Source organism: Cydia fagiglandana, chromosome 27 (assembly GCF_963556715.1).
Source record: "Cydia fagiglandana chromosome 27, ilCydFagi1.1, whole genome shotgun sequence".
Lineage (NCBI taxonomy): Eukaryota > Metazoa > Arthropoda > Insecta > Lepidoptera > Tortricidae > Cydia > Cydia fagiglandana.
Window position 1 is genome coordinate 7179677 of NC_085958.1, and position 19690 is coordinate 7199366.

A 19690-nucleotide genomic window follows, 5' to 3' on the forward strand; every position below is an offset into this window, starting at 1 on the left:
CCTTTTTCTACTGCCAAGATTTGCTTGACCATCTATATAAAGATTTTTAATAATTTACCTATACCCTCCTAAAGAGGAAAAATCACCATCTTTGTGTCAATAATAGTTTTAGTAATAAGAAGATCTGAAGATCCAAGTAACTTAGAAGAAATGTTACAACAGCTATCTGATGAAAGTGCCAAGGTAGGTCTCTCAATGAACACCTCCAAAACAAAGGTGATGACAAACTCAACTAGAGTAGATATTAAAGTAAATAATGGACAAATACAGTATGTGAACGAATACATATATCTAGGTCAACTAATAGCCCCAGAAGATACAATGCAAAAAGAAATAAACAGAAGGATTACAAATAGCTGGAAACGATTCTGGTCTTTGAGCGAAATTATGAAGGACAAAGACATGCCCATCAAAGAGAAAAGGAAGGTATTTGATACGTGTATCCTCCCATGCTTATCGTATGGATGTCAAACATGGGCACTGACCGAACAACAACTAAACAAAATAAAAGTGTGTCAAAACGGAATGGAGAGAAGTGTTCTAGGAGTAAAACGCAGAGATAAGGTTAGTCTACAAATTATAAAGAATAAAACTAAATTCAAAAACATCCAATATGTTTACAAACGATTAAAGTGGAGATGGACAGGGCATATGTTAAGGGAAAGAACAGAAAAGTGGACAAAAATAATAACGGAATGGTACCCGAGGGACGGGACAAGAAAAGAAGGAGGACAATTTTAAACGTTGGGAAGACGACATAAGAAAGATAGCTGGCCCTACATGGAGACGAACTGCAAAAGACAGGATAAAATGGAAAGGTTTAGAGGAGGCCTATGTCGAAAGACAAGCTGTAAAAAGGAAGAAGCGAAAACCGGTTGCCGATTCACTTAGTTAAGGAATTAGATATAAAATATATAGTGTAGTATAAAAGAAACATAGTGCAACTTAATACTTATATTATTATTATGTTACACAGCAATAAAGGCTTATTTTATTTTATTAGTAATAAAATGATTTTGAAATCAGGACAAATTCAATTTGTGAGCTTTGATATTAAGTTTGACGTGATTTAAAAATATATTTCGTGCTGTGCATTAGCGAGTGATCAAAACGTTGCGTAAGCCGTCAAACACATTTGACAGATACCTTTCAAAGTCGCCGTGTTTTCTTATTGTATAAAAACATTAAAATAATCACAAAATGTACACAGAGGTGGATGTATTCGTTAGTAATTACACTCTAATAGACCCTGAAATATATCAGTTATGGATAGAAGGTTGCTCATGTAAGTATTAAGGTCGATTTCTAATCAGGGAGTTCGATCAGTCTTATCTATTAATAAATACTTGTAGCTATCACGGACAGTATCGTAGAATGTAGATTATTTATAAAATAAGTTTTTAAAATACAAGGGAGTCAAAATGAGTCTAATTTAAGTACAACCAAGTCGATATGCCATCAAAAATGTTTAAATTTGGACAAGGACAAGGACATGTACAATTTCATGAATATTATTAATTTAATGCATATGGAAGATGTAGTTTTACATTTGTACCATGTGAAATTTTGGAAATTTCGTATATGTGTAGCAATATATTAAACACGTACCATTTTAATTGTCTATTTGCATGATTATGCCTTAAAAAGATTTTTAAATGATCAAGCTAAACACCAATAATAATTCCTGAAATCCAGTAATGAGGACCAATATCGGATTTAAGAATCGTCCGATATTGGGTGCCCTACTCATTACTAAACATCGGTATCAACGTTCAAATTTCGTGGCACTTGGTAAGGGTCGCAAAAAAAGAAATACATAGGTATCATTGTTTTATTTATTAGTAATAAATAACATTTAATTTATTTTTATTCTTAATCGTACTTTGGTAAACTGTACATATATTTAAAGAGGTTTATATTCTTAATACGTCATAGAACCTCAATACTCATTTCATTATCCATTTGTAAAAAAAATTCTAAATGCCAAATAGGCAACAAATGTCAATTTAATTGTCATGCAAAATAATATGTGGTAAAATCTTCAACGATAATAGTTCTTAAAAACACTTACAACTACAATTTAGCATTGATAAATCTTTACCCAACTCCCTATCAGACTTGAGAAAATGGATTTGACGCAGTATACTGATTTTATATTCACTAACGAAGGTGCTTGCTGTACTATTTGCGAAATGAATATAAAAAAGAAAAGGTACAATATAGAGAAACATTTGAAATCAAAATCTCATCAAGATAAATTATCTGATTCACGCTGCCATTTACAGGATATAATACGAGATAATGCTGATTTCGAAATTAAAGACGATATCGTATATTGCAAATTGTGTAATTCGAAATTATTTCCCTCTAAATCTAGTATCGACCGCCATTTAAAAACAGATTTACACAACAAAATTCATAAAAATAATGCACAAGAAAAATTTAATAAAGATTTAACAGAGTTTATGATTTGTTCGAATATACCGTGGTCAAAATTAGACAATCCTAAATTTAGAAATTTTGTAGAAAACCTTTTAAATCATAAATATGGAAACGATATTACTGTGCCGAGTGAAACAAAAATACGAGTAAAATGCTTACCTGAATTGTATGAAAAGAAAAAAAATGAATTGAAAGAGAAATTACAAAATAAAATGATTTACCTCAGTGTTGATGAAACATCAGATTCCGTGGGAAAAAAAGTGGCAAATATTTTGATCGGAGCTCTAGATGGAACTAGTACCCAGCCACATTTATTTGCTTCTAAGGTATTGGAGGCGACTAACCATTCGACAATAACCAAACTCGTTGAGGAAACCCTTGAAGATCTTTGGGGCGATGAATACAAAAAAAACATGGATAAATTATTATTTTTTATAACGGATGCCGGTTCCTACATGGTAAAAGCAGCTAAAAACCTTGTTCAGAAATATAAAAATATGACTCATGTAACATGCATAGCACATGGATGTAATCGAGTCGCAGAGATAATTAGAAGTCTTTACCCGACCATAAACAGTTTGATTGACTGTATCAAAAAAATATTTCGTAACGCTCCTTCAAGGACAAAATTATTTCATCAAATGTGTGTAAATATTCCTCTACCACCCCGACCCGTGATAACAAGATGGGGAACATGGTTAAATGCTGCCTCATATTATCACATGCATTATGATAAAATCAAATCTGTCATCGATGCCTTAAATCCGCGTGAAGCGAGTGCAATTTCTAAAGCAAAAAAAAATTTCCTTAACCGGAATTTAAAAACTGAGTTACTATTCGTCGATACACACTTTAGTATAATTGCTAAGTCAATAAAATTATTGGAGGATCCAAAACTGAGTCTAGCAGAATCATTAAACATTGTTCATGGTTTGCAAAAAAAAATATCAACGTTAAGGTTACATCAAAATGCCAGAAAAGTTTATTTTAAATTAAAAAGTGTATTAAAGAAAAATCCTGGTTATAAGACTGTACAAATAATTAACCAACTATCTAAAAACAACGAGGCTGAAATACCAGAAAGTGTAAATAAAAACTGTGTGCAAAATTTTCAATGCTTGACATACCTTCCTATTACCTCAGTCAGCGTGGAAAGATCTTTTAGTCATTTAAAATGGATATATTCTAACAGACGTCAAAGATTGACAGCAAAATCTATGGAACAAATTTTAGTGATCTATTCTAACTCGTAAAATATTGTATGCCACACCTGGACATAAAGTGGCTTTTTCCGCACGCTACGCGTACGGATAGAGCCGCTTTCTGGCCAAATGTGCACATATTTTTCCAACACGGGAGGTAATAAAGAAAGCCCTCGATCGCATAATTACGTCCCTCGCTTGCAGCTTGGGCCGCAACAATTGCGATTGCGCGGCCTTTCTTTGTTTTACCACCCTAATTAGGAAATGTACTATTTAGGGGCTTTTTTATTTACATATACAAAATAAAGGTTAAAAATACTAAGTGATTTGTTTGTATTTATTTTTCTGCCAACCGTACATTGCCACGAAATTTGAACGTTGATACCGATGTTTACTCATTACACATCATATATGCAGTAGAATCTGATTAATTAAGTTTTCTTACTACTTGTCAACATTTTCCAAGTATTAGTAAAAGAATATGAGTTCAGCAAACCTGTCTTGTTGGTAGCAAGCGAAGCAGTGTCCACGCTGCACCAGCGTGGAGTTGCCAAGCAGATGGGGGCCTCCGTGGAGCTCATCGCCAGCGATGTGCTAGATCACTACAGGTATCAGACTTTGACACAGCTTGCACGTCACTAAGCTATAGTTCATTTTTTAGCATTAGAAATAAGGTAAACAATCTTGATGTGTGTGTGTGTGTGAGTTTTAGGTATTTCGTCCATTAGGTAAATCAAGTTTAGGTACATCATTCATTAGGTATATCAGCTTTAGGTGTATCGTCCATTAGGTATATCAGCTATAGGTGATTTGTGCATTAGGTATAATAGCTTTAGGTGAAACATGCAGTAGGTAAAACGTGCATTAGGTATATCGTGCATTAGGTGTTTCGTCCATTAGGTTATTTGAGCTTAGGTATTATAAACTTAGGTCAGTCAATGTTTAGGTAAAATGATCGAGAGGTAATTTAAAAATAGGTGAATCAAGCATAGGTGATTCAACATTAGGTAAATCAGTTTTCGGTATTCTGATATGTAACCCTTCTTCCAAGTTCTTTCTAATGCTAAAAAAACGAACTATAAACCAACTTCACAAACAACTACATTAAAAATACTGTGATGAACTGAACACATGAAGGCAGACCAAGGAAATTATATCAGGACTTATTTACAAGCTCACCAAAATACTACTGTAGGCAACTAGACACCAACTATGAAAAATAGTAGGATTGAATACAAGACATAACACATTAAACAGGCATCTCTTTAATACGGGTAAAACAGCAGGATAATTGCTGCTGTCTAAATTTGCTTCCAACTCATCATCTACCTTGTGTTGTCCGGGCATTTTGCCATGGCTCATGGGAGCCTGGGGTCTTCTTGACAACTAATCCTAAAAATTGGCGTAGACATTAGTTTTTACGAAAGCGACTGCCATCTGACCTTCCAACCCAGAGGGTAAACTATCTTTATTGGGATTACTCTGGTCAGGTTTCCTCACAATGTTTTCCTTCACTGAACAGAGACTGGTAAATATCAAATGATATTTGATACATAAGTTTTTTTTTATACTGATTTTATAGAGGCTTTGGACACTCTAGGACACTCTAGGTGAACATGTCTGCCTCATGGGTGCTTTCATAGTTCCCTAATCAAGATATATACATAAGTTTCGGGGTTTGAACCCACGATCTCCGGATTGAATGTCTCATGCTCTTACTGGTATTTTTGATTAGTCAGCACTGTCAGCAGCAATTTACGTGTAGATGGTATGTAGGGTAGGGGAAACTATGTCTGAACATGTCTGCCTCATGGGTGCTTTCATAGTTCCCTAATCAAGATATATACATAAGTTTCGGGGTTTGAACCCACGATCTCCGGATTGAATGTCTCATGCTCTTACTGGTATTTTTGATTAGTCAGCACTGTCAGCAGCAATTTACGTGTAGATGGTATGTAGGGTAGGGGAAACTATGTCATGTACAAGAGACGACACGGAGAGTATTTACAAATATATTTACAATATTATTTACATCAATTTACAAATTCCACTGTAGAAGGTAGAGAGGCAATAGAGAGTACTCTCTCTAGGCGGGTGTTATGCCTGGGGACCGAAGTCCATTGAGAGTTGGTCGGTAGTTATGTATATAGTAACTGACATTATAACTCCGTAAGCGCGATGTAGGTCTCTCATACTAATTGCGTTCTAGACGTAGTATCTTCTTAGTAGTTTGTGCGTTCTAGCTCGCTAACGCCATCTGTTAGATTATTATGGCACGATGTTGGCAGTGACCGCTAGAGGAGACGCCACATACGAACAGCGAGCTCCGTTTGTAGAAGGAATGAACTCACTGCACCATAATAACAATAACTTGTTTCCAGGACATTTGCGCTCTTGGAGCGACTGCTCACAGTGCCCACCAAGCTGTCGGAGCAGATGGTGTTCCAGATAGACGAGGCTACCAAGCAGATGCTCATTGAGAAGTGAGTGCAAACGGCAACACTCTTAACTGTCCATCGGTGGACCTTGTGCCTTTTGTAATAAGGTCCACAGATGGACAGTTAAGTGTGGGTTAAGGTATAAGCACAGAACAAGTAATAGTAGTCTTTCCACCAAGATTGTTTTTGAGTGAGTTCAAGTCTTCACCCAAGACAGTAATTTTTCCACTTTTTATTTATTCTAAGTTTACATTAAATGTGAATGTATGAAATAGCCTTTATTTCAGACAAGTAGTTTGTAAATACATTTCTTTATGTTCTTAACCTATATGTATATATAATATCTAATTTTCATCTGTATGCCTTTTGTAGGCAAAGGCCTCCCCTAACTCTTTCCATTTATCCCTATCCTATTAAATGTAGTAAATATTAAATGATATGTTCTGTTCAGGTATTATGAATTGGACGATGCTGTAATAAGGGAGCTACTCGGGCGAAAACTGTCGTCACGGCATAGAAAAGATTTGGATGAGGTAATGAAAAAAACCGGGTAAGTGCGAGTCGGACTCGCGCACGAAGGGTTCCGTACCATAAAGCAAAAAAAAAAACGGAAAAAATGCAAAAAGAAAACGGTCACCCATCCAAGTACTGATACTGACCACGCCCGACGTTGCTTAACTTTGGTCAAAAATCACGTTTGCTGTATGGGAGCCCCACTTAAATCTTTATTTTATTCTGTTTTTAGTATTTGTTGTTATAGCGGCAACAGAAATACATCATCTGTGAAAATTTCAACTGTCTAGCTATCACGGTTCGTGAGATACAGCCTGGTGACAGACAGACGGACAGACGGACGGACGGACAGCGAAGTCTTAGTAATAGGGTCCCGTTTTACCCTTTGGGTATGGAACCCTAAAAATCGTATTTTATAATCATCACAGTTTCTAGTAGGAACAAGAAACATTTGTAAATGTGACGTTTTCAAGCAAAAGGTTTCATTGTCACATTGTTGCTTACCATAAGGACGAAATTTGCTTGTATCTTTATACGAATAACCTATCACAGCGTCCTTATTCAATTCAATAATCATTTATTTCAAATAACAAAGATTCATAATACATAATACATGGAAAGCTTATGGAAAGGCACAATGTGGTACCTTTTGCATGAAAATTACACAAATTATTGTGAGTGTATAAATAAGATCATGTTACTTACGCGAAATACTTTAATAACAAGTCATTAATGTATTAACAAAAAATATTTTTATGAAATTTACTGTTATTTTTAAGATACTAGATTTTTTGTACTAGCATCAGGCGTGGCTCACTCCGCGATTTCGTCATTTTGCTACAGGTAGCTAAAATTACATCAGTTCCACACCAATTTTGGTGGCTAGCCATAAGCCGCGCGTGGCGTTTTCGCCACCTAGCGGCCATATCTGTGCTGATCGTAACAGACGCGTTTTGTTAGAGAGTGGAGTCTTCTGTACCTAGTACTATTATTTATTCTGTGCTAGCATTGACTTTAATGGATGGAGTATTTATATTTTTGGCACTTTGTCCGTATCGATATTTAATTGACTTCACTTACCTCTTGTTTAGTGCAACATAATGCTTATTACTTACAAATCATAATAAGGGGTCATCCATTAATTACATCACACGTTTAGGGGGTGGGAGGGGGTCAAGAAAATGTGACATATTGTGACATGGCGGAGGGGGGAGACACAAACTTTGTGACGTCACTTTAACTTCATCAGTAACTGAAAATTTATTTAAATTACTTATTTTATTCGCTGTACATTTAAATAACAAGTTTTTAAAACGATACTCGTTTTTATTCGTTTAATATTCTTTTCTAAGCAGTTTTGGGTTATAAAATTACTAATATTTATATCGTCAAAAATATTATGATAAAATATTAATAATACTTAGATACTTACTTAATTCGATTTGGCGATTTCGTAGAAAAAATGTGATGTCACACTAGGGGGGAGGGGTTTGCCAAATGTGACCAAGTGTGACAAGGAGGGGGGAGGGGTCAAAAAACCTAGAAATTCGTGTGACGTAATTAATGGATGACCCCTAAGCAAAGAAAACTAATGACGACACGTTGTCGTCAGGTGGCGGAGCGCTCGGGCGCGCCGCTGCGTTGCTGCCGGCGACAGTTCGACAACGTGCGCCGCGTGTTCCGGGGCGTCGAGGAGATGCCTGGCAACGTCGTCGCCAATATTAGGTCCACGTTCTTACTCTCGGAGCCACTGGCCAAGTAAGTTTATAAAGACGACACGTTGTCGTGCAGGTGCCTGGCAACGTTGTCGGTCAAGCTTCAATTGCTCAATATATACAGTCTGCTTTCCTAAAGTTACTGCCTTTTGTTACGTAATTTTACAATGACGTTGACGACACATTATCGTGAAGTGAAGCGGCGTCGAGATGTCTGGCAACGTCGTCGCCAATATTAGGTCCACGTTCTTACTCTCGGAGCCACTGGCCAAGTAAGTATACAGTGACGACACGTTGTCGTCACGTGGCAGTTGGACAACGTGCGCCGCGTGTTCCGGGGCGTCGAGGAGATGCCTGGCAACGTTGTCGCCAATATTAGATCCACGTTCTTACTCTCAGAGCCACTGGCCAAGTAAGTTTATAATGACGACACGTTGTCGTGCAGGTGCCTGGCAACGTTGTCGGTCAAGCTTCAATTGCTCAATATATACAGCCCGCTTTCCTAAAGTTACTGCCTTTTGTTACGTAATTTTACAATGACGACACATTATCGTGAAGTGAAGCGGCGTCGAGGAGATGCCTGGCAACGTCGTCGCCAATATTAGGTCCACGTTCTTACTCTCGGAGCCACTGGCTAAGTAAGTATACAGTGACGACACGTTGTCGTCACGTGGCAGTTGGACAACGTGCGCCGCGTGTCCCGGGGCGTCGAGGAGATGCCTGGCAACGTCGTCGCCAATATTAGGCCCACGTTCTTACTCTCGGAGCCACTGGCCAAGTAAGTATACAGAGACGATACGTTGTCGTCACGTGGCAGTTCGACAATGTCCACAGAGTACGTCGAGGCGATGTCTGGCAACGTCGTTGCCAATATTAGATCAATTATTTTACTAATGAGTTATAAGTAAGTTTACTATGACGACACGTTGTCGTGAGATTCAACCATAATGCAATATTAAAATACCACAGCCTTACCTATAGGCTATTTATAAAATAAAAAATTGTTACTAAATGGAAGAATGATTTTATCAAGTGTATCTCTGTGTTTTAAAGTGCGTGCTTTTCTTTGTTATAGGAAATATGGCGCGGTAGTGTTCATAGCGTGCATGCGTTTCGAGACCACGAAACGCAAGCTACAGTATCTGTGCTTCAACGACTTCTATCACTGCGCTCAGGTGCGTTCACGACACGCTGTCGTTATTGGCAATGAATATTTTATAGCGCTGCCATTGAATTGAGCATTATGAATATTTACTTTTCTACTAATTTATTGTTTATTTGTTGTCAGTTTCACTATACAATGCTATTTTTATTGTTAATCCCGTGACTTCGTCCGCGTGGAAGTTTTTTATTTTATTATTTATTTAGATATTTAATATTTATTCGGCAAGTATCATGGGCACCTTTGGACCCGGTACAGCCCGCGGAGGTCTTTTAGATTAAAATATTTTAATATTTAGATATTTAAGTTACTTTTGTATGATTATTTATATACCATTAACCTTTTGTATAATAATTAAATATACAGTTCATTTAATTCAGGCAGCAAGGTCCATATTACAAATACCTTACAGACTAACATACATATGTATTTTAACCTTAACCTATATTGTATTTTTTTAACCTTTTGAACGCCAAACGGCGCGTCCATTTGCCGTGCCACTGACGCCACGGGGCTAAAATTTGTGATTAAATAATGACAACCTACAAGGGGGGTGCTTTTCAGTAGATTTTCATCAAAAAACGATCGACGTCAAAAGCCGTCTTTGGCGTCGTTGTCACGATTTTGCGTTGACGTCAATTGCCGTCTGTGGCGTTCAAAAGGGCTTTGAATCCCATTTTCGCTTCCTTATAAGCTTTAATTGTACAATAGGTATTTCATCTAAGTTTAGCCACAGGACGGCGCCATAATACAAACATCGTTTTAGTGACATCAATGTAAGTCGCACGCTATTACCGCTAGGCCACCATCAGGTACAACTAAGGTACCAGTGCTCGACGCTGAACAAGTATTAGACATGGGCACTTTATGTCAAAGTAATATTCGCTGTGTGCACGACTGGTGCTGCCCTCATTTTGGCGGAATTTCTACGTTAAATCTTATGGAGTAAAATTAGTTCAATCGGCTGCCGCTAGTACTAATGTCGGACATTCCATAAGATTACCTGTGTTTGTGACGATCAGCGCCACCGACTTCGCACGTTCCCAATAGGTGTTTGTTACGGCCGCCGGAAGACGCTGGATGCGGGTCGCTTCCAACCGGTACGAATGGAGGTCCAAGGGGGAGGCCTATGTTCAGCAGTGGACGTCTTATGGCTGATGAATGTAGGTTAAATTTGAACGGTGAAGATTTTTCTGTATTCAAATTTAATCCTTGTCACTTTGACATTTGACATAAAGTGCCCATGTCGAATACTAGTGCAGCGTCGAGCACTAGTACTTCTTACACAACTATTGATATTATTTTGTCGGCAGTCAATAATGACGTCATGGACTTATTCCTGCACCGGCCCAGAGTACTACGACACTGAGATGGACCGCGAGTTCCTTCTAGAACTCAGGGAGCTACGGATCCTCTTGGACAAGGAGAAGGAGCACAAACAGTGAGCATATTATATAAGTTGATGTTTCGTCAGTCAATAATGACGTGACGCAATAATTACGTAGTATGAATTATCTCAGGTGATTTTTTCGGGCTCGAACCCTAATCTGTTAAACGAAAGGTATTGTTGTTGTTTTTTTTTTTATTTTTTTATTATGAATGGGCTTACTCATGGCCACAGACTAGCCGAGGCGTAGACGTGGCCTACGATGGAGCGAGCTTGCCCAGAAGGTGCCTGTTCACTCTTGATTTGAAGGTTGCCGGGTTATAAGAACACGGAAATATAGACGCCGGCAGGGAATTCCATTCCTTGGCAGTTCGCATAAGGAAAGTAGAAGCAAAGCGCTTCGTGCGAATTGGTGGAATATCTACCATGTAAGGATGGAAACCGGCCGTGCGTCTAAAAGTCCGATGGTAGAATGGGGACGGTGGTATAAGCTCGTGTAGCTCTTGGGCACACTCCCCGAAGTGCAGCCTGTAGAATACCGACAGGCTGGCGACTTTCCGCCGATGGGCCAAAGACTGAAGCTTAGCCGTTAGCTTCTTGTCGCCAATCATCCTCCTGGCTCTGCGCTCCACTGAGTCCAAAGCGGCGAGTTGGTATTTAGCTGAGCCATCCCACAGGTGGCTGCAATACTCCATACACGACCGGACTTGAGCTTTGTAAAGTGTTAGAAGCTGTCCAGGTGTGAAGTATCGCTTCACCTTATTTAGGACGCCCAGCTTTCTGGCCGCAGTTTGAGCTTTAGACTCAATGAAGCTGCCGAAGCTGAGGACTGAACTCAGCTCCATGCCGAGGAGTTCCAGACTGTCGGCAATAGGTACAGATGCACCCCGGAAAGAAGGAGTCAGGTCGAATGGACTCCGTTTTGCGGAAAATAGACACGTCTGCGTTTTGGAGGCATTGAACGTGACCAGATTGTCATCACCCCACTGGGAAACGAGACTAAGGGTCAAGTTCATTCGCTCAACCATGGCCTCTCTCTGTGAACGTATATCCTCCCTGCTGTCCCCTGCACTAGCCAAATATCTTTCAACTTTCCATTCGGAGATAACACTGTTTTTGTTATCTCCAAAAACAAGACCACCCCGATTGTTCTCTGAACAAGCTGTCATATGAATTTGAACCTTAATACTATCACGATAGTTGCCTTTTAAACGACATGGTTGCTTTGGCACGTGCCCGCCGTGGCCCGCTCTTAAAAGAAACAAAGGCTTTTGTTTAACGGATTAGCACCCGAACTCGAAAAAATCATTTGAGATAATTCATACTATAAAAACACCGGCCCTGAGTACGAACAGTAAGCCCCAAAACCCAAGGCCAAGGTTTAGGTTTTAGTTACCCAAAGGTTGTCTGAATAGATCGCTTTTTAGCGGTAAGACCGCCTGTTGTTTACCTCTGCTTTTATTTCAGTTTTTTTTTATGAATAGAAATAGATTTGCTAGAAATTTTTATTGTTTTCTTTTGCATAATCTGACAGATGGATTTACCCGAGTTTGAAGTTAAGCGACTCAGATATTAACCAAAGTCCTTGAGCCGATTTTGTATTTGCTGTCGATGTTTTCTTTATAGCTCGTTTTTTTAGCATTAGAAATAAGGTTAACAATCTTGATGTGTCTTTTAATTGAAAAATAAGTTACAGCAAATATGTAACAATTATGAATCTAATACGATCATTTATATTCTTCTACTTTCATAAGTAATAGTTTTTGATTTCTAAAAAGCGTTTTTCAATTAAAAGACATGTCAAGATCGCTTACCTTGCAAGTTCTTTCTAATGGTAAAAAAACGAACTATAGATTTGGATATAATTCAGACCTCTTTTGTTTCAGCTTGATATGTATGCGTCTGAAACCGAAGCTGTTGGAGAAATCATACCAAGAGTTAGAACTAAACTTCAGGTAACACTCGCAATGAAATTATACATTCAATGCCGGCAACGCACATGTGCGTTTAGACATAGATATCTGTATTGAAATATTTTTTATAATATTAGGCGCCAAAAGCTAATCGCGATTCTTTATTAAAAAAATGTTTTTACACATTTGTTTTTGCCTAAATAAATAAGGGTTAAGTTTTTTGTATGTATGTATGATGTATACCATATTGTATGTATGATTATGTATGTATACCATCAATTTATATGTGATTCTGATTACTTGTCAAGCGTGATGGCAAATATGTTATTTCTACTCAGTATCATAATAGAAAAAAATACGTACCCTCTATCTATTTTCTTACCGTCGTACAAAATTTATGAAAAATGTAATCAAAATCATCATCTCAGCCATAAGACGTCCACTGCTGAACATAGGCCTCCCTCTTGGACTTCCATACGTGCCGGTTGGAAGCGACCCGCATCCAGCGTCTTCCGGCGACCTTAACAAGGTCGTCCGTCCATCTTGTGGGACGTCCTACGCTGCGCTTGCTAGTCCGTGGTCTCCACCCCATCGAAAAATGTAAACGAAATAGAAAAAGATTTAGAGCGCTTTTTACCTCTATTAGAATCAAAAGAGCTCATGATTCCGTGTAGGATTATAAAAATCTAAAATTTAAAATGTGATTTTTTTCAAAATATGCCAAACCAACCAAACCACCCACCAACCGAACCATACTGTTCTACCTTAGGGATGGCCAGGGGGCGCCACAAGCCTTCAGTAAGAAGTGCATATACTTGGAAAAATTCGACTTATGCCGCTGTGGCCCGGTGGCCGAGTGGTTCAGGCACCTGCCGCGATAGCAGAGGACGCTGGTTCGATTCCAGCCTGGGGCACTGGAGGCCTTGGTCACTTTTTTCTTAGCATATGACATTTATTTCAGTTTATAATTTATATAGTAGTGTTTCTACTTGATAGAAACAAATTAAAATATTTTTCTGAAAAATATTTTAATTTGTTCAAATACTTCTAAAATTGGCCCAGTTATAACTTATTGTGTATTTGCAGGTTATATACGAGAGCTCTAGTGGGTCTGGCGTGCAACCTTCATCGAGGGAGAGAGCTGAGGTCACTCTTTATTGACCTCCTGGAAAGGTACAATAAATACAACTTTTAGGATACCTACTTTCCTTTCACGATATCGAAACTTACCAGAAATTATATGGTTCGCAATAACGAAATTATGAAGCGTTATAATTTAAAAATCTATACTTAAAGTTATTAATCTGTACTTAAAAGTGATGTAGTGATGTAAAGTGTAACTTGATAACTATGTAAACAAAGTAAATTCATTCATATTTGACAATTACAATATGGCGGTTTGTTTACATTGTTAGCAAGTTCCATAAAATGACACTTTATTTAATACCAGGCGTGGCTCACTCCGGGATTTCGTCACTTTGCAACAGGTAGCTAAAAGTACATCCGTTCCACACCAATTTTGGTGGCTAACCGTAAGCCGCGCGTGGCGCTGTCGCCACATAGCGGCCATATCTGTCCTGATCGTAACAGACGCGTTTTGTTAGAGAGTGAGTCTGCTGTACCTAGTACTATTATTTATTCTGTGGTAACACTTAGACTGCTACATTATTTATTACTATAGATCTCTTTACGGGGTGACGTCGTCACTGCGTGACGAAACCCCTTCTGGGGTCATCTATTAATTACGTTACACGAATTTCTAGGTTTTTTGACCCCTCCCCCCCTCCTTGTCACACTTGGTCACATTTGGCAAACCCCTCTCCCATAGTGTGACGTCACATTTTTTCTACGAAATCACCAAATCGAATTAAGTAAGTACCTAAGTATTATTAATATTTTATCAAAATATTTTTGACGATATAAATATTAGTAATTTTATAACCCAAAACTGTTTAGGAAAGAAAATTAAATGAATAAAAACGATTATCGTTTTAAAAACTTGTTATTTAAATGTACAGCGAATAAAATAATTTTAATAAATTTGTAATTTTAAAAAAGTACTTTATATTTAGTACTTAATATTTTATCAAAATCAAAATATTTTTCACGATATAAATATTAGTAATTTTATAACCCAAAACTGCTTAGGAAAGAGTATTAAACGAATAAAAACGATTGTCGTTTTAAAAACTTGTTATTTAAATATACATCAGCGAATAAAATAATTTAAATAAATTTTCGGTTACTGATGAAGTTAAAGTGACGTCACAAAGTTTGTGTCTCCCCCCTCCCCCATGTCACAATATGTCACATTTTCTTGACCCACCCCCTCCCCTAAACGTGTGATGTAATTAATGGATGACCCCTCTTAAAAGAAATAAGAACTTTGAATTAAGGAGTGTTAGTATTTAATAGTATTGTAATATGCCAATAAAATGATGTTAATTTTTTCAATTATTTCAATTTGTCATTTTATATTTATTTAACGCGTTCACTGCCAGGGGGCGTGGCCTAGGAACAAACTTGTATGGCGGTGAACGCACATATTATGTGCGTCGGGGGCAGTGAATGTGTTAAATTTATGATTATGATTTTATGATGATGTCTTCCTGCCCGTGATGACATACGGAGCCGAAACGTGGACACTCACGGTAGGACTGGTTCATAAATTCAAAGTCGCTCAGCGAGCTATGGAAAGGGCTATGCTCGGAGTCTCTCTGAGGGATCGTATTCGAAATGAAGTCATCCGTCAGAGAACTAAAGTCGTCGACATAGCCCACCGGATTAGCAAACCGAAGTGGCAGTGGGCCGGTCATATTAGCCGTAGAACCGATAACCGTTGGGGTAGACGAGTTCTCGAGTGGAGACCGCGCATCGGCAAGCGTAGCGTAGGACGCCCTCAGACTAGATGGAGCGATGACCTTCGCAAGGCGGCTGGCAAGAGCTGGATCAGAGTTGCCGCAAATCGTGCTCAATGGCGTGCAATAGGAGAGGCCTATGTCCAGCAGTGGACGAGAGTAGGCTGATGATGATGATGATGATGATGATGATGATGATGTCTTTGCACGCTTGCATGCAAGCTAGGTACATGATCTGTAACACTATATATTCTAACATCCCCACATTGTATCAATGCAAATAAATAATTTCTGAATTTAAACTGTTGTGAGATATACTAACATTGAATAATTTTACGGTTTAGACTCACTTGTTTTTAGTCACTCGCGCGACATGTTTCGGAGAGCCTATATATATTTCTCGCGCAGTGTGCGACGCGGCGAGCCGCAGTACGCGATGCACGGCCGTTGTGCACGCTGCTCGCACTGTCAGTGCTTGAGAAAAGAGACCTAGCCTCTCCGAAACATGTCGCGCGAGTGACTAAAAACGAGTGAGTCTAAACCGTAAAATTATTCAAATAATTTCTGATATCTGATTAAGTAATTGTTTGACAGGTGTGTGGAGCCACTACGCGCAGGCGGGTGGCCGCGCACAGACTTGGCTCAGTTTTTGAGTGCATACGAGCAATGTGCGCTACAGATGGACGTGCTAAGGTAATGCACCCTGTGTGTGTCAGTCTTTCCGGCCCACAGACAAACTATCCTCCAGACTGAGCATAGTCGCGCTACCCCCTCTGCCACGCATACGGTAATTTTACTCCACGTTCGAGTCAAAAGTGTCTTTGTGTGACGTCCGTGTCTTTGAACGGACCAATCACGGCACGGGACTTCGCTCACCTCGTCCCGCGCACCCCCGCATTTTTGGCATCATCGATCGGTTGCATGAAATAATTGCTCTAAACTCGGTCTCTCTAGACCCTCTCTCTAGGTCTCTAGAATCCTCTGATTCCTAGTCTATGTTCCGGCCAGATGCGAATTCACCTGGCTACTAATCCTAAGAATTGGCGCAGGCACTAGTATTTACAAAAGCGACTGACATCTGACCTGCCCAGAGGGGAAATTGCGCCTCTATTGGGATTAGTCCGTTAAGTATATATCGTTGTCTAAATACCCACAACATAAGCCTTATTGAGCTTACTGTATAGGACTTCGCCAATTTGTTTGTTAATGTCCTATAATACATATATTTATCACCACACCAACTGGTAAAGGCTCTCCTGATTGTTCAAAAACTGATAGCAAATTTTCATTTTATTCACATTTGAGGCATTTGAGGTAATCAAATGCAAATTTTTAGTACTTATGTCTGCTGGTTGAATTTACTTTTAAATTATGATTTTGAATGATAAGTATTTAATAATATTCATTTGGATTTGATTTGCTTTGTTTTTGTTTGATATCTTACATTTAATATTTTCTTCGGGTTGGTGTGCTGAAAAATTTTGGGTTACACTCGGGGGCAAATTTTGTTTAACCCTCGTGCTTTGAAACCCTCGCAATGCTCAAGATTCCATTTTTCGAACCACTCGCTACGCTCGTGGTACAATTTTGGAATCGTTCGCTTGCTCGGGTATCAATATTAGCACGAGCGGTTAAACAACAACTTTGCCCCCTTGTAAAACAAATAACTATTTTTTGTTTGCAGAGAGGCGGATTTGAAGAGCGTCTGGGAGAGATACATGAAAGTAGTCAGTCAGTGTTTGCTCACAATGTATCACGTTTAAAATACAGAAAATTCGTTAGCAAAACAATAACTTCAACTAAATTATTACTGATAAAAAAAACGCTAACCACGAAGAATATTGTACATACCCGCCTGTTCCTATCTCTATTGCACGCGCATAATTATGTTGCTGTTCCGCTCGCACAGTGTCATCAACCGCCGGCTTCATGGGCGGGACAGCAATATAATTACGCGCGTGCGATAGAGATGGGAAGAGAACAGGCGGCGCGCAGTGCAAGAAGTGCAGCCGCCGCGAGCACTCGAGCCTGAGGAAGGACCCCCGACGGGTCCGAAATATGTCGCCAATAGCGACTAAAAATACAAGTGAGTGTAATATAAATATTGTGAGATCAGGGGGGTAATGTACGAAATCAAATCAATCTCGTGGACCCTAGCAACTTTTAAATTTCCTGCCGGCCTAGCCAAGGTTACAATCGCTATCGCTTCGACAACGAAACGCTTTGTGCCTCTCTTTCACTCTTCTATATTAGTGCGACAGTGACAATTGCGTTTCGATCGCTACGGAGCGTAAGCGATTGGCATGTTGGCTACGCGGCCTGTGTAAAATTTTCTGATATCTAGTTCTGTAATAGGTACTATTCATGGAGTTAACTGTACAATTCGTTTTTGTGTAGATATATTCATTTAGTCTGCCAAATTCACAGAAAATATCCATAGAAAAATTAGAAAGCAGGAGGGCCGTTTTTCCATAGAAATATTATATTTCGTTTTTTCTACTGTTTGGCTATTGACTATATTAGTTATAGACTAGGTATTATTAGCTAATACACATAGTATGTGTGAAATAGAAACGAATTGAGGTGTAAGTCTCGTGTGTTTAAATGTATGTTATAATATACGTGATTACTTATTGTAAAGTTTTTGAATATTTGTAGAAATATATTTTCTCAAAAATGGACGGCAAAGTCGACTTTGCCGTCTAAAAAATAGGTCGCGAAGCGCGTAGTTTATGGTCACTCAAAAATTAAAAAGTTAAAAACATTGCAGTCTCGCTTTTGGGACTGCAATGTTGCATACAAATTCCATTATTTGTCGAGTTCCAAACTTTTTAAAATTTGAAATGGCCATATTAAATGAAGGCACAGGCCCATTAAACAGCCAAACAGATGATTAGTACCGCGACTATTTAGTTGTCTCAAATAGTTTCGGCAGAAAAATACACTTCTATTTTTTTATTAAAAAAATAAAAAGGCGGTAAGGGCTTTTTTCTGTGAAAATATATACGTAAGAACGTTGGTTTTGTAAAATATTTCTATGATATTTATATTTCTTGCACCATTTTTGAGAAAAGCACTATATATGACTCGGCTGGAAGGCTACTTGCTGGCTTCGGATTCAATTAAACGGACTCCCAAGGTCGTCCGTTTAAAACGAATCCTCAGCCTGCAAGTAGCTACTTCGGAGCCTCGACAATAATGTAAGTACTATTAAAGTTTTCAAACAATTTGCGTTTTCTTTATTAATTACTTTATTTTAAAGCGTATGTGTTAAAAAGGGGTGTGCAAGTTTTTAAAGGCTCGGCAAGTAACACCCGTGAAATTGCAGTCCATAGGCTACGGTGCTCGCTTACCATCAGGCGGGACATAGGCTTGTTTGGCACCGACGTTGTATAAACAAATGTATTTTTTTTTACCGGTTTAAGGAATTTGTACAGGTCTAAGCGTATACACAAAGGGGAAAAACCATACGGGTGCGAAGTGTGTAATTTTTTTTTTTATTTGGCGATCAGGTGGCCTAGCCAAGATGACACTCGTTTGCGCTACATCAACGAAACGCTTTCTGTCTCTGTCACTCTTCCATATTAGTGCGACAGTGACTTAGATCGTACGTGCTTGCAAACTTTTAAATTCTTGCTTTCAAAAAATATTGGTTAGTTCAAAGTTCAAATATAAATATGTACTTTATTCATGTAGTAGGCCTAGCAACAAGCATTTATGAATAGCAAGTAGGTATTACCGTATTACATATGTATACAGGGTGGCTAAAAAATAACTGCATTCCCGTTGCCAGGGAGGTTTTGGGATTGCAGTTATATTTTAGCCACCGTGTATATATCTTAAGCTAATAATCAGAGCAATTTATTGATGTTAATTATTATTATTCCATAATAATATTGTATTATTATACAGATCTTTAATACTAATTAATTCTAATACTAATACATATGCATGTATACATAATATGTAAAATATATAAAATAATAATTACTCAATTAATTCTTCATATATTGCAAAGTGAAAGGGTTCACTTTTGTGTACCTAATTTCTGACTCCTTTG

The 19690-nt window shown here is 38.4% G+C and overlaps 1 protein-coding gene across 2 annotated transcripts; it reads left to right on the forward strand.

Annotated features, from left to right (window-relative positions):
* The first annotated feature begins 1146 nt into the window (after positions 1–1146).
* Positions 1147–18857, forward strand: LOC134677887 (acidic fibroblast growth factor intracellular-binding protein). 2 transcript variants are annotated; one of them, XM_063536330.1, is made up of 12 exons: positions 1147–1285; positions 4156–4252; positions 6026–6127; positions 6534–6615; positions 8208–8320; positions 8690–8722; positions 9386–9485; positions 10786–10913; positions 12746–12814; positions 13859–13945; positions 16225–16323; positions 17315–18857. In XM_063536330.1, the coding sequence occupies exons 1-12, from the start codon at positions 1201–1203 to the stop codon at positions 17391–17393; spliced, it is 1074 nt and encodes a 357-aa protein (XP_063392400.1). In that variant the 5' UTR covers positions 1147–1200; the 3' UTR covers positions 17394–18857. The 2 variants fall into 2 exon arrangements, with proteins under 2 accessions (XP_063392400.1, XP_063392399.1); XM_063536329.1 differs by lacking the exon at positions 8690–8722 and having other exon boundaries at positions 8208–8353.
* The last annotated feature ends 833 nt before the right edge of the window (positions 18858–19690 follow it).